Here is a 16772-nt window from a genome sequence, read left to right on the forward strand (position 1 = left end):
AACCGCCCTAAAGACAGATCTCATAGCATCTGTTGTTCGTAAAAGTGAAAGATAGTCATAGTGCTCTGAAGCTTTTCGGAAGCTCTCAGCTATGATCAGTGATTTCCTGCATTTATTAAAGATTTTGTCTGAAAATTCTCATGAAGGCTGTTACACACCGGCTTAAAACTGTAGTCACAGGCGCAAGAGTTAGGACCAACGTGTCAATTCACTGTGATTGTTTAGTGTCCACACACCACATACAGCAGCTTGACGTGTATTTGTGGTGCATTTCTGGCTCAACTTTAGTGTTTGGTGTAGTAGCAATTGTTTTTCCATCTTCAGTAGCCTTAATAGACCACAATGCACTGCAGCTAGGAAACATTTCATGCTTTGAATGAGAGGTACACAGGGGGAAGTGTTATTTTGGACATTAGAAAAATCTGTTCCTTTGAATCTTAAAAAACATGAAGGTTTAGGGTTCGTTAGCTTGTGTACATGAAAACATGAGGAGAAACGTCGACTACCACTCCAAAGTGTTTTGGTATGAGACATTAAACATCGCCTATCATAGAAATTCTGTTTCACTTTGTAGAAACCTGAAAAAAAAATTCAGCTGGTTAAAGATTATATTTAAATTCTGGGTCAATTTTAGATGAAACAGCAGCCGTGGAGTCTGTGTTGAAGCGCTCTGAAATCACTGCAGCTCTGATTTGCACTTGTGTCTCTTCCCTGGCTCATTCTCCATCGCACTGACAGCTAAGACTTCGGGGTTTTGGAGTGTTCAAAGGCGTCTGAAAACTGAAAACATGATTTTTCAGAGAAAAAGTTGACATAATTAAACTGATGGCGGTAAGATCAACCGATAGTGTTGTTAAATTATCCTTTTACATCACAATTTATGGCATTCCCTGTAGCATAGTTGTTGTACCAGAAGATAGTTGTACCCATTTACCTGTAATGTACACGCATCCCTTCTACAGCCTCTTCTTTGTTAACTGTCAAATGGCATCCTGGGAAATGTAGTAAAATGACTAAATGATATAGGGTTACACAGAAAGTGGATACATCACATTCAATCCCAAAATAACTCCTGAAGTGTGTTCAGCGTTTCTGACTGATGTAACAGTGGGAGATGATTCAAAGATGGATTATTTTCCCCTGGGACTTAAAGGTCCAGTGTGTAGGATTTAGGGGGATCTATTTGCAGAAATGGAAATTATGTTTTCATTAGTGTATAAATAAAGCCTGGCCGATATATAGGATGTCTGATATCATCTGCCGATATTGGCAATATCGCCAATATCTGCCGATATTGATGTGCGATGCTGCTGGTCAGTATGTGTATGTTGTCTCTGGGTCACAGAATGAAAGCTGAAAATAGACTCTGTCATCTAGCACAATTTATTCCACCATTTGTTTACAGTAGCGTTGTAAATGCAGTTTGTTTGTATGTTGATTCGTAGTAGTCTTCATACATCAGCTCTTGGCATTCTGAAGAGTGAGTAACACCTCACATGATTGAAATATTAAACAAATATTGTTAAATATGAACAAATGAATAAATAAGCCCCGTCCAGTGGATCCACAGTGGGACTACAGAGTCCTTTTTCGGGTCTGAGTGGCTCACGTCTCCAGTCACAGTCAGCCAGACCTACTCTAGCAGAAACACAACGTGGGGAACTGACAGTAGCATAGACCAAGAGGTGCCTCTTGAATCACACACTCCAACACACATGCACGAACAGTCATATGCACGGAGACACACACGCTCTCGCGCTCGAGGCTCTCACGAGAAAATGACTAATCATGGTCACATGAAAACTCTGGCAGATCTAAAAAGAAAGAACCAAGAGAGGTTACGTGTGTCATTTACAATATGTCATGTCGCTTCTCTGTAGCTGTAAACATCAGCAAAGTAAAGGGACGACTGCCAGTCGCACGCACAGGGAACATGGACATCTAGACTGTAAACATTTCAATACACAGACACGCACAGCACTGTCCCAGTCAGCCCTCTACACTGACCTTTCACGCTGTCTCACACACACTCACGCACACACACACACACACACACTTGGCTTCAGCAAAAGCTATCCTGTCACGGTTCCAAGCTCACACACACACACACACACACGCGCACACACACACACAGTACATACACAAACCGGGTGAAGCCTGACACTGGAGCATCCCAAACACACATGTTACACAGTAGGAGCGTAAACTACATTGCTGGCCCCTTCCTCCCTCCCAATCAGAGAGCACGCTCAGACCGCTCCTCTCCACTCCTCTCCACCCCCAGTCCATCTTTAGATCCCCCCCTCCATCCTGTACAAACAAGACAAGCTGACATCCCAGTTTTCTTATTACAATTTTTTTTTTTTAACCCTCCATCCGTCCCTGCCTGCCCAGGTGTGCACAAACCAGATCTAAGAAGCATTTTGGGGACTTTTTGATTTGATTATTATGAGTCAAATCGGCGAGGAGGGGTGCAGAACTGAGGCGGGAACTATGAGAAAGAAGCACACCGGGACCCAGTCTTTAATGAGAGGTCACCGAGTTGGAGTCCTGTTGTGAGATGAGAGGCCCACCGAATAATGTACAAGTCTGTTTCTCAAAGCAAGCTTCTGCAACTCAGCAATCCTCCGTGCGTCAGTTTCCTCCTCATCCTCGTCGCCTTCCTCCTTTCTCGCGTGGTCTCCTTCCCTCGTGCCCACTCCCCACTCTGCTCTGCTTTCTCTCCTCTCCCCAGTTAAGGCCATGGGAGGGCTGGACACTAATGACTGACAGGCCTGGATCCAGATACAAGATGGAAGGCCAGCTGCTGGAGGCCTGCGAGGACCTGAGCGCGTCAGGGAGGCAAATGGCCACTTGAGTTGGAGAGGGAGTGGAGGCCGATGAAGCCCTTTGAGGGGGCTCTGTTAGCCTGGGGGAGTGGGAGGGAGGGCAGGGGAGTTGTAAGCAGTCTCTTCAGCAGACGTAAAATGGAGGGCTCGGGAGGGGCCCTGTAATGTACGATGGTTTGACGGTCACGTTTTTTTTGGTTCAGTTCACGAGGAATAATTATCTTGGTTGGGATGATGGATTCTTTCAGGATACGTATGTGTTGATCGCTTTGATTGTTTTATCAGATTTGGTTGAGTCTGTGTCCAGATATCCATGGCAGGACAATGAGACGTCCTGGAGACAGAGAGGAGACAGACAGACAGAGAGATAGAAGCAAAAGTTATCCATGAGCATGAGGATTTACCATCGAAAAACAAGCATTTAAATAATCTTACTCATGTTGAACATCCTTAACAGTATTATCACACCACAAATGAGGCTGAATGTAATCTTTAGCCATGCTAGCAGCGTGACTCTCAGTGTCTCATGATTGCCAGGACATTTTGCACAGATACTCATGGTCCTCAGATGATGAATCCTAGTGATTGGTGATTCTCTGACCTTTCTCTTAGCACCACAACCAGGTCCAAATGTTCATACTCAGTGTGAAATATCTCACTGGCTGAGTTACAACATTTGTAGACATGCCTCACTTCTATGACCCTGAGTGATTACGGATCGCAATGACATTTGGAAGACACATTTTTTAACCCCTCAGGATGATGGTGGGGACTTGGCTATAGACAGGAAGTCCCTCCCCGCCCGGTGCGCTCCATGGGACCTTATTTCAGAAAGAATTGTACTGTAGTCAGTGGTGAGAGACATTTCTGATCCCATCTGAATTGTGCCATGGATTACATTATGATGTTTGTCAATTTAAAAGATCATTTTGCAGGTCAAGAAAGTTTGTCGTAAAAATGGTCAAATGCCATTTAGTTTTGTGTAAATCTGCTCAGTGAACTATATCCTCTCACTCAACATCAACATAAATCTGACCAGACTCCAAAGGGCAGTTAGTCAGGTCTGTGAGCTAGCTAACATACAGGAGCAGCTCCACAAGGTTTCAGAAATGTAGGCTACGAAGTAGCAGTTAAGTAACATTACACACACACACAGCTCACTCCTTTCTGCTCGTATGTGTTGAATTATTTCAGTTATTTTTAACCCTTCAGTCCACATTTAGCCATGACTGCCATTTTAAGTGTCCATAAATCACTGACTGCTCTGAGCATGTGGTTTTCTGAGGGGCTGAACTGTATCAAGCGGTCCTGTTTGTGCCATTGGCTATTTACAAGAGCACTCTGAGATGATGAACGATGCAAATATGGAACCTGTTAAACATCAGCTTGCACTGTCAATGTGAAAATGTTGCTAACGTTGGCAATTATCTCAAAACATTCCTGTGTCTGAGTTAAGCCTCACAGAGCTGCTAGCATGGCCGTACAGTCTAAGTCGTGTTACAGTATTAATATTTTAATTTCAAGGTACAGTACATGGATAATATACAAATAAATATATTATTACTATTATTTAAAATCTTCATCTTGAAAATTTTAAACTATGTGGTTATGTTTAAGGTCTGCCCGAACACAGCAATGATCATTTCTTCTCATTTATCATTTCTATCCACTCAAATGCATCCAATCCATCTTGTCAATGGAGGAAGTCAGTGACTGGACCTCATCTGAATTTTAATGAGAAGCCAATACGAGCTTCTTTACACTGGTTTACATGCACAGTCTTATCTGGCGATAATTAGCATTCAGACAGCCGTGTGTATGTGCTGTGTGTCTCACCTTGAACAGTATTCATTGTGGCCGTGGTGGTCAGTCAGTCAGAGGGGTGTTCGGGGCAGGACCGATTGATCTCAAACCATGAGTCTATACAGCTACAGATACACACAGACACACAGGCAGTAAGTTATTGTCTGTACAACACAGAGGACACTTTGCCTCAATACTTGAACTGTATGCAAATAAAGGAAATAAGAATAAATCTTGAACGATAATAAAGCAAGAGTGAACATAAGATATCAATTCAACTGTACTGTTGTGTTAAATGGATTCTGTACTACAGAGGATTGTTGCTAAAGTAACACGTAGGCATGCTGGACGGCCTCCATGCACTCCCACATTAGCAGTACATACACAATATAGGATACATAAAAGAGACCCCGAGGGAAACATAACAGCAGCGTTACAGCTCACTCACATATGCATTTAACTTCCATGGAACCATTTAACGCTCGTCTCTGTCAGTATCTGTGTGTGAAGGAAGAATCCTTCACTCAAAGCAACATTATGTAACTATTTTAACCTCAAAATAAAAGCTTGAAATCATCTGAATGTTACAGCGAGGAATAGTGTCTCTGTGTCTGTCTATGCCAGTCCGCCCTCCTATTGCTTGCTTCTGCACTATGTCACTTTGTTGAGCAGGTTTGTAAGTGAGTAGCGCTGTACGGCAGCACATCGCACACAGCAACGACTGAGTCACAAACTGTGACTGCTTTTTGCTTTTTTATTCCGTTTTTGATTACCAGCCTGGTCAGCCTATTTCAACAGAGGTTTAACTGATAGCATGTTACCATCAGGTTCAGGTTACATTAGCTCGACATGCTGTTACTGTTCTGAGTTGTGTGCAAGCCTTGTGCAAACTTTGAGCGTGCGTGTCGACTTCAACACTGTTATGACATGCTGAGTTGTGTTTGTAGTTTGCACGTAACCTTACAGAATGGTTACAAAAAACGTGGATTTGTATTTACAACACGTGTCACGCTCAGAAACAGTGGCGGGGGCCGCCAAATCGCACAAAATTCAAATTTCTACAGAAGATGCTTTAAATAACAGTACTAATACCACAATTTAGAAAAATCGCATTACAAGTACAAGCCTTGCATGTCACTTGAGTTACACTACAGAGGTTTGACCAGCAAAATGTACTTTAATATCGCAAAAAACTTACTTATTTTCTCAAGAAAGCTCCATCAGAGCGTTACATATAACAAATTAAAAAATATATTTTGCATAAAGGTTGCAAGCTGCTCAAGGGGAGCTCGTTTTTACTTCTTTAATCTTTATACATCATCTAAAGTGACAGGAAGCACTGGTGTTGATGGGTAATGCCCGCTCAGCTATAAGACTTGCTAAAAACACTAGCAGCTGTCAGTTGTCTGCAGCCTGCTCTCATTTGTTTGCGGTAATTATCCTCAGCTATCAGTTAGCTAATCTGACAGAGATGTATGGACGTTCAGAAACGCTACACGCAACACCTTCATTGTCCAGTGTTATTATATGAATAACCTCTAAATCAAAGGCAACGAGTCCTGTCCATCTTTAAGGAATGTTTTTATTGGAGTGCAGTAAGTGGATTTAATTAGAAGAAGTGCAAAATTATATAACGGGCAGTGATTCAAATCTGTGTGCATGTGTGTGTGTGTGTGTGTGTGTGTGTGTGCGTGCGTGTCACCTTTTGTGGTAAATGCAGAGGCACGGCAGTCTGGCTATGGTGTCCCCTTGCTGCAGTTCCTCTAGACAGATCACACACTCACCGGCATCCCTCGCCAACACATCATCTGAAGTGGCAGGTACACGCGCACACACACACACAGACACACACACATACACACACGCACACAGAGAGAGCAGAACATATATCAGTATGCACCAAAGACAGCAACAATTTCAGACTCGAGCAGCATATCAAACACAGCAGACAGCAGTTAGGAGAGCCGGTTGGTGCATTACACAGAGTAGATATAGTGGTTGTTTCTGCTTGTACCAATGAAAATGCACCAGCAGGAGTTTTGAGATGAATTAGGAGCCTCGACTCTGTTTCCCCTTCGGAAAATAACAGTGTTCATCATATGGAAATTCACCACTGAATACTTTTATTTCCACCCGTCTACTTAATGTAATGAATATAGGCTCTTAAAAAGTCTTGAATGCTCTGTATATAAGGGAAGTCAATACTTCAAATTTAGTTTATAGAGTTTCTTTTTTCATAATAGATATTCTCCATTCAGTTAATAGTCGTCAAGGCTGAGCTGGGAAGAAAGAAAAACTAAATAAGGTAATATACACTACTGCACAGCAAGTTTAAAAGCCCCTGAACACTTGGCTTTAAATCTTACAAATTTCTCTATAACATTAGATATTCATGACTACATAAGCAACAAACAAAGTTAAACTAGAATTACCACCTTGTGGTTGTGTGACGCCGCAGAGCAGTCAAGTTGCAGTTCACATCCATACCTGATGTTGAGCTTCATCACCTGAAGCTAAACCAATGAGCTTCTGTTGGACTCCTGCTGTATGGCTATGAGTGTGTAAGTTCACTGAGACTGAAAAAATGTCAAATTCCTTGGATGTTCTCATTTCTGGTCAATAAAGCTAATAGTAGAAGAACACTAAGAAGCTATAAATTCTTCATACAAACATTCAACGCAGCAGCACAGAAGATCTTTACAATCAGCACAGTTTCAAGATCGGTGTCGCCAAGTCTGTATCTGACCAAATGTGAAAATATGTTCACAATCTCCCCGTCTGTTCCTGAGTTATGATGTTGAATAATGGCCAGAACAGTGTTTTGCAGAACATTATGATGTTACAGCGAAGTTGACCTTTGACCTTTTGGATAGAAAATGTCATAATTTTATCATACTAGACATTTGTGGCCAAAAACATGTTCTGTCAGGTCACAGTGACTGTGACATTTGACATTAGCCCAAGTCCAAGACCAAGAGGATGTTTGTGCCAAATATGAAGGAATTCCCTCAAGGTGTTTCTGAGTTGTCATGTTTACAAGAATGGGACGTATGGACATACAGATAATCCAAAAATATGATGCCCCCGGCCACAGCTTTTGCTAATATGGAGGCATAAAAACAATGAATGAAGTCATTATTTATGACATGTCTGACAGTAACAGACTGAGCCAGCTTTCTTTGGGCAGAAGTTGTTGCTAGCTGGGCTTCTTCAGCTTCAGCTGTAGCATTTATATTCTGACGACTTGTAACTCAAACTAAACATTCATGTTATATCCATAGCTGTCTCTGTCCTGCACACTCACCAACTTACTACCAGAGAGTCATAATGTCGGTCACTCTTGAATCTGTTCCCTGAAAGAGGCACCTCAAACAAAGCAATATAGGTACTGACCTTTGTTTGATGCCCACATACTGTATGTGAGGAAAAGACGCTTTAAACATCCCTCCAAAGATTGGCATGACCAAAGAACACGACCAAGAGTGTCAGGGCTGGGATGACATTTTACACATTTCAGGATGAACGTTAGTGTAAGTGTTCATCTGTTCCTACGGTAAGTCACATTCCCGAGCTGGTCTGACACTAGCCCATAAGGTTTTTTGATCCGCATATGGTCAAGAGAATACCAAGTGCACACATTTAATAGGCCACATGTATCCTCTGCAGCATGATATGCAAACAACCGTACAGAAAGAAATACCTGCAGGAAACCATGGACTTGTACACAGTATGTTGTCTAACACACTGAGCATAAATGTACTGTATGTAACAATTACAGCTTTGAACTGTGAACCTGAAATGTAGCAGATGATATAGTACGACATGTTATTTCACAACACCTCATTTCACATCTGTCACTGTGGGGCAGGGCTACAAAGACTCTGCAGCCTGGCTGCTGCTCCACTTTGAGATTGGCTGGCTGGTAAAGCAGCAGCAGAAACCCCAGCCTGTAATCCACAGTGAGTCAATTAAGAGGCAAGCTGGTCGCAGCTTGTCACCAATTATCTGCCTTTTTTTTTTTTTTTGGCGTGTCATCTTTGTTGTTGAAGTGACTGGGCGTATTGTCCTCCTTTAGCTGTCTGTCGCTGCTTCCCTTTGTTTGTTCACACACTTTAGGTACGCAATCCAATTCAAAATATCTGATTCCCTTTTTAAGTTGTTATTTGAGGAAAGCTGGTTTGAACAAACTGGTTTGCCAGAATAAAATGGTGGCAGTTAACATTAGTGCAAACCACTGATACACTCACGTATGTGTCATAAGCTACGTACTGTACTATACTGACTCTACATTATGTATCATCTCACATTCGCATTGCAAGTTTGTTAGCTGACTTTCATATCAGGAGGGGATGGTGGTGCAGGCGTAGAGGCTACCCAGCCAGTGACCGCAGTTCGAGGCTGCGTTCAACATTTGTAAGCGTGAAACCACTGGATATTTTTAGAAACCTAACCAAGTGTTTCATGTGCCTAAACCTAACCAGATCATACACATTGTGTCACAACATACAATTGAAAAGTAAACCTTAAGAAACGTAAAGTAGCATGAATAAATAAATAAATCTTAATCTTATCCATGGTTTGAAGGACCATACCAACACTTTTTCTGGCGAGTGGGTTAAAGTTGAGGCTGCTTGCCACCTCACTACTTACCAACAGTATCCCAGACCACAAAGGCACCATGAGGTTGTTCACGAGCCTGATGGCTTCTGGGATTAAACCAAACCACCTTCTGAAGTACAATTCTAAGTGACTTTGCAGTACGTCACCATATGTTTCCTTTTTGGGCCACAGTTCCAATCTAATTTTACTACATGAGTTCAATATAAAGGGTCACATTTAATACAAAGTGTTTCAATCATGTTGAGTCAATGTGAATAAATTAAATATCCGGATGTGTGATTAATACAGGAGACACATTTGAAATGCATTACATTAATGTTGAATACTTGAAAAATAAACGCTTCAAAAACACATTATGTTTATGTTGAAGTTCCAGAGTAATGATTGAATAAACCCATAAACTTAGAATAAATTGAACTTAATCAGATTTATTCACACTGGCTCAACGTGATAGAAAAAAAACTTTGCATTAAATGTGACAATTTATATTGTAATATGTATGTATGTAATAGAATTAGATGGGGAATTTACATGTAATTAAGTCCGCATCTATGCATAATTACTTTTTTCAGTGACTACAGTACATAGATCAAAGATTTAAAAAAAATAATATAATTAAAAGTCAAGTGACAGCATTCAAATACATGCACCTCATTCAACTGGATAAACCGTCGCACTACCAAAGAGTGAGCCAACATTAACATTAACTCATGTGAAAATGTCACACATTATTGCCCTGGTAGTAAAAAAAAACTCAGTTTTGAGGATGTGCCAGAATGATAGTAGACATTCTTTCCTATCTGTCAAATGAAACATGAATGCTGTCCAAGAAGATTATTCAAGCTAAAGAAAGAAATGCTGACTGAATAAGAATCTGATAGATAGATAGATAGATAGATAGATAGATAGATAGAACGAACGTGGGACAGATAAGGAGAGGGGGTAGAGACAGAACGAGAGACAGAAGACATATGCTCTGACTGCAAATCAGCTTAGTTCCACAACAAACTCCCATAACCCCGCTCTCCTCCCTCCCTCCCTTTATCTATCTCTCTCTCCTCTTCTGACCCCTCTCCTTTATTCCATTGTTCTCTGTAGCACATCCCTCCATCCCGCCGCCCTCTGTCACCCAGCATCTCTCCGACAGAGTGCTCCGGATTAAATCTCAGGAATCTACATACACTGATAACAATAGAGCTGCTCTACTCCTCCTCTTCCTTCTCCTCAAATATCCTTAGCATACAAATCCAACCCGGAAGCACTCAGAGATTAATCAACTTCCAAAAAGTCTGCAGAGTCCTTTAAGAGACACGATTGTTCCCGTTTGATGGCGGGTGCAGAGTGTATTAAATCTAAAGTCAACATCTGACCTCGGCTTTAATAATCAGGTGAAGAGGGTTGTTCAATCTTGTTTTCCTCACCTGTGAAATGCTTTAAAAATGAGGTCATCTGGATAAAGTTAGAGTCCCAACTCATCATAGTCCTACCTCAGCCAAAAACTCTCTACATCGATTGCAGTATAAATTGCAGCTGCAAGGCTTTTAACTGGATCAGATAAGAGTGTATCAACACTGTTCTAGCAGAGGTACAGTGAACTTTAGAGCTGATTTTAAGATTTTATCGATCATCTAAAAGGACTTTTGTGATCTTGAAGGTACATTAGTGAGCTTTTACCCCCTTATGAACCAGCACGTGACCTGATATCCAGTTTCCTGGAGCTGAAATCAGGTCATTGCATTACACCATACTATACTCCACTAAAGATCAGATGAATGGTTTAAATACTTGCTGGTGCTGCAATGTTTAACTGAAATTGTTTCTGAATTCTGTTCCTAAACAAACAGCGTTGTTGATCAAAGATCTCTTAAAGGACAGTTTTATTATGTGACAACGCTATGGTTAGGGTTTGTTTAGGTTTAAGCACTAAAACAATGTGGTTAGGTTTAGCGAAAGACTGAGATTTGGTTAGAAATTACTACAATGTTAAGGTTAAGGGACCTTTGTTATGGAACAATCATGGACAAGCTTTAAAAAAACCAATATAGCTGATCTGTTGAATGGAAAAGGAAACAACTTCAGTGTCAGAGTCCGACGTTTTGTTGCTCTAAAACAACTTCATGGAGCATCATAGACAATATGTTGCTCTATAACACGTTCATAGTGTCATACAGTCCAGCGTTTTGTTGCTCTATAACAAGTTCTTGGAGTCATAGTGTCCGATAATTTGTTGCTCTACAATAACTACAGTATTTCATGGACCATCAGAGTCCAACATTTTGTTGCTCTATAACAACTTTGTAGAGCGACATAGAGTCTGATGTTTTGTTGCTCTATAACAACCCTCATAGAGCATCATAGATGTTTTGTTGCTCTATAACAACTTCATGGAGCACCATGGAGTCCAACATTTTGTTGCTCTATGACAACTTCATAATGCCATAGAGTGGGACATGTTGTTGCTCTGTAACAGTTTCATAGAGCATCATAGAGATTGATGTTTTGTTGTTCGATAACATTACCCGACTTCTTCCTTCTGCTCGTCACTTAAACGTCAACATAAATATTTTGTGCGACTTGCTGAAATGACTGTTGTTGTTGGGAGTAAAGTCTCAGATTGTGTCTGTTCAATGTCTGTCTTGAAGGTTGCGTTGGAGAAAAGTTCATGGTAGTTAAAGAGTAAAAATTTAAGTAAAAATCCTGTGATGATTATGAGACATGTAGTAACACTAAATTCACATATCATCACCTTATGAAGTTGTTATGGGAAATGTGTTGGCAGACAGTTGCCTGGTTACAGATCCAGCACATACAGCAACATTAATTTAGAGTTGTGTTTCATCCTCCCATGCTCAAGTAGTAATGTTCTGCCAAGGAGGGCTGTAGAGGAACATTTATGGAGTGTAACATAAAAATGCTACGCTCCAGCTTGCTCTGTGGGGAACATGCTCAGTAAGTTTCATGGAAATCCTCCTGTTATATTTTATCAGTTCTTGTGCACAAGTAGGGAATTTAGCCATCTAAATGTACTTGAGGAAAGGACAGCGGGTCACCAGAGTCATTAGGTTTGATCCTCTGGGTATCATGAATATACCCTAAATGTAATAGCAAACTGTCAGCAGCTGCCAAGATATCCTTCTCTGGACCGAAGAGCTGAGCGGACGCAGATGAACAGATGGATTGACTGACTGAATCCACATCCGGAGGCGTATGCAACAAATGAGAATATGACCAGAATCTGAAGCGACGGGAAGAGGTACGTGTAAAACTCTGCATGTGTGCTCTCAGGTCACACAGACTTTCCCGGCTCTCTTAATCATCAGCTCCCTCCTCTCCCGCCTGCTTGCTGACTTGCCAACAGACGTTTGGCATCCAACACCTTCACATCAATTATGAGTTAGAGGAGTCGCTCTTTGCCTCTCTGAATCACAGCCCTCAATTCCCTCTTTCTTGTCTCTATCAGTGTCCTCCATTGACCTCAGTGGCAAGAGGCAAACTCCATGTCCCTCACCTTTCTCTATACCTTCCTCTCTCAGTGACAAACACTCTCTGGCTTTCTGTGTCTCCATACCATCCTCCTGGCTTCGATGTGTGCATGTGGCCCCCTCTCCCCCTCTGTGCGAGGGGCTATATTTAGTTAGAGGCATTAAAATATCATCATGCAGAGTCGAAGCCCAGAAAAGATCTAGTGGTCAGCTCACGTGGACTCAGTGTGCTACCTATAACCCTCACCTGCTTCACAGACTCCAACACACGCAGTGCAGACAAGTTAGCAAGGACAGAGACATGAATAACACATTTGGTTTATGTGCTTTCATTCAATCTGAGCATTTAGATTTAGATTTGTACAAGAAATGTGTGACTTTGTACTCATTCAGAGAAGCAAAAATGGGGCATTTAGTGTCACATTTGTGAAGTTATTTCACCTAGTTGTTATTTGAATAGAAGGAGAATCTCAGGAGAGTCTCTCAGTGTCTCACACTATAGTAAATAAGCGGTTCGTAACCACACCACACCTTAAGGACAGATATAAAGGACGATAACAGTCACATAGCACAGTGATTTAGTAGCACTTCCACACAGTTTAGGACTTGTGAAAGACAGATTTTAAAAACAACCATCAAAATCGATGCAGTATGGCTTCCAAAAGTGCTGTATCCTACAATTCCCATTATGCATACTCAGTAAAATCCTTTAACAGACCCAAATAGAGAGACAACACCATCATTGGCAGCAGTGCCACCAGTAAATGAACAGCCACTGTCTAATAAAGTAGCAACATGTCTTCTTTCTGCTTTATGATTATATTATTATATTATTATTTATACATGATCATAGAAGAGGTGCAACAGTACATGAGTACAGTACAGACGTCTCTGATCAGTTTATGCAGTCAGACAAAGAATATGTCTGACTATAGCAAAAGCATGCGTCAGTGGGCGAGAGTATAACCGTCCTGATCCGCACTCCTATCCGGTAGGTGGCAGTAATGCACCTAAAAGATGTTTTCCAGCTGCCATTAAACATAAAAAGCAACAGCAGGAGAATAAGATACGATAAAACATGACAAAGAGGAAGACACTGTGATTAATGATACCCTATGTTGAGTTCAGCAGAGACACCAGAGCTAGGCGACCCGCCCTCTTCATTCTAATCAGCAGTGGATCGGACGAGGACGGTGTGTCGGTGCTGTTTGACTGTTGTATGTGAGTGGAAACACGTCGGCGTCTACTATTCCAACTAATCGACTATTCTGACTATCTCAGGGGAGATAAACAACACTAAGTACAATAAACTGTAACTTACTGCACACTACTGTCTGTTGAAAATAAATAACGTAACCTAGAATAATGAATTTGAGGATTTTGTAGCTTTTTTCCGATTGTACCAAACTTGTACTCAATCGTGACCCCTAAACTGAGATACGTACTGTATCAAACTTTGACTGCTGTGTACCATTACATCCAAAGATCATAGACAGACCAGAGACCCACAATGGTATAACTGGACCCTCCAAGACCAGATGAGACTGAATACCAGACTGAATACCAGAATACCGGACTGAGTGGGTCCTTGGTTGACTGTCGGACAGCAGAAATAAACCATGAATCTACTATTCATTCAGTGGGCCGCATAACCAGGAGGTGAACTCAGAAGCTAGAAACTTTTCTTGGCATATGCACCAGGCAAGCAATTCTTATTGGACTAAACAGGCACCATCTTTTCTATGGTATCTAAATCTATAATACATGTATGGATCTGTGAAGACCCCTACACAGTTTTTGCTTATTGTTTGTCTTCAAACATAGCTTGTAAAAGCGGTACCTTTCATCACTGACTCAGATGACATGTGACGGAGTCCCATGAGCACTTCAACTCGGGCCAGCCAATACCGCCGAAAAATGAGTACCCTGATCAATTTTTAATTGAGGACAGTTTCAATCAATTTCTTTATTCCTGCAAAAAGCAAAAAAAAGACAACTGACTGAAAGTGACCTCTCTGTGCAAGTTGCAATAATCAGATTTTCGAGATGTACTGTAGATGCTGTAAACATTGTGCAAAACCCAAAATTTGAATCAGTCGAATTTATATGAAAGGTTGCCCAGGATAACTTGAGCACAACAACAAGAACTGGTAATCACTGCTAGCAGCTGCATAAGCATGTGATAATAATAAAACCCTGTGTGCACTACTTATTCACTCTGGGATTACCCACCTCAGCCAAGTTCGTAGTCTTAGCAACTTTATTTTCATACCATAGTGAAATCAATGGAAGGGCAGGGCTGAGGGGAGGGTAGAAAAAGCATGTGAAAACTTTTTGTATAAACACAATCTATACTAAGTGTGTAGTTAATGGGTTAAAACATCAAAAACCAACACTGTAGCTCTTTAATACACTTTATTATACTGCATTAACATGTGCAGGTATGCTTGGTGCTAATACTTACATATTGAGAAAAGTGGCTGTTGGGTTAAACTCCCCCAAAGTCATTGTGGTTCTTTAATAGGAGTCCGATTATATTCCTGCATCTATTGTACAGTAAATGTGTGCATGTGTAACGACCTTGCTCAGAGATGTGCTGATGTGCGGCAGCCAGTAGGCCCAGGTGATTGACAATAGACCCCTGAGCATGCTGGGAAACGAGATAAGCTGCAGCTCGGCCCGTTTTGTGGGTCTCAAAAAACCCAAGAGAACACAGAAAGAGAGAGAGAGAGAGAGAGAGAGAGGGAGAGGGAGGGAAAAAAGACAGAGAGAAATTACAGAGAGATTACACAGCGGGAACAGAGCCGGACAGACAGACAGACTGACGGAGGAGAGGGGGACAGAGGCAGGACGAGAGAGAGAGTAATTTGCTGGAAATAAAGAGTGACAGGACAGACAGAGCTGTAGAAAAAAAAGAAGAGAGGAATTATGGGAGTCTTTCTCCTTTTACCCTCTCTCCTCTCGACCGTTATCAGCCATCAGGGTACTCCATCACTCTGGATCTCATCTTCCTTAAGACAGTTTCACTCTCCTCTCTCTGTCTCTGTCACTCAATCTTCTCTCCTCTCACTGTCCGAATTCAGCTGCAGGCTTCAACCTTACATTATATTTTACTGCACTGGCCTTGGGGGCCCAGTTGACTGCTATTTGTGGAGCTGTGTTGAAAATGGCTTCCCTCCTTCTCCCTCCCTCTAACAACTTTACACGATTAAGTCTGTGTGCTCACCTTATCATTAGAAACACACAGCAACACTGTTCCTGCCATGTATACACACACAGAAACACAGAGCTCTACAAGGTGACCTTCAGGCTCCAGAGCAGACGTACATGTGCAGAGTCTCCACTCAAACAAGTAACTGTCAATCATCGTGTTGCTGGAGGCAATGAGACGACATGGCTGCTGTCAATCACGTGTCCCCGAGCAACCAGGAGTGGCAGGTCAGGCCGTAATTAAAAGAGCAGCCTGCTGGAGGAAATAAACAGTAGACTGGATGTAGACAGTGTGTCTGCAGCAGTATCACTGACTCTTTTTTTTTTTTGGTCTCTTTATGTACGGTTTTATTTCATTCATAAATAGCCCTGAGTATCAGTATGGACACAGAGTAACAATAAACATGAATGATGGTGAAACCTCTTCAGCAAGTCAGCAAAATCTCCCTCTAAGTCTTACTGGTGCACTTAGCTTTTGAAAATGTGAAATTCAGGTCTTTATTTCATGCATTACAGCTGAAATGGACTGACAGAATGAACCATTAAAAGCAGCAGCAAACAGGGTGAAGCGTTTAAATACCTCGATATTATAAATAATAGGACTATTTCTTCTGCATTTTGTGTCCATCATCAGGATAAAGAGCTCATCTGCAGTTTGGGAATGTTTGCATGCTTCAGCCCACTGTAAGTAATGTATCAGTGCCCTGATGATCATTTGTGCCAGCGGACCAGATTCACACAGCGGCCATTTTCCTCTGATGTCACGCTAAGGGTGGGAAGCTCAATTTATGGTTTAATTATGGCGCTGTGTTCCAGGTTGCAAGTTGTA

The 16772-nt window shown here is 41.6% G+C and overlaps 1 protein-coding gene across 1 annotated transcript in view; it reads right to left on the bottom strand.

The window, feature by feature from the left end:
- Window positions 1-1365: 1365 nt before the first annotated feature.
- Window positions 1366-16772, bottom strand: part of znrf1 (zinc and ring finger 1) — a 61014-nt gene continuing 45607 nt past the window's right edge. The window contains exons 3-5 of the mRNA XM_084363754.1: window positions 6334-6439; window positions 4665-4756; window positions 1366-3162 (exon numbers count right to left, since the gene is read on the bottom strand). Of these exons, the coding sequence (XP_084219880.1) occupies window positions 4699-4756; window positions 6334-6439 (164 nt within the window). The 3' untranslated portion in view covers window positions 1366-3162; window positions 4665-4698. The remainder of the gene's footprint in view (window positions 3163-4664; window positions 4757-6333; window positions 6440-16772) is intronic.

The sequence above is a fragment of the Pagrus pagrus genome, assembly GCF_965226575.1.
Source record: "Pagrus pagrus genome assembly, chromosome: 10".
In the NCBI taxonomy this organism is placed as follows: domain Eukaryota; kingdom Metazoa; phylum Chordata; class Actinopteri; order Spariformes; family Sparidae; genus Pagrus; species Pagrus pagrus.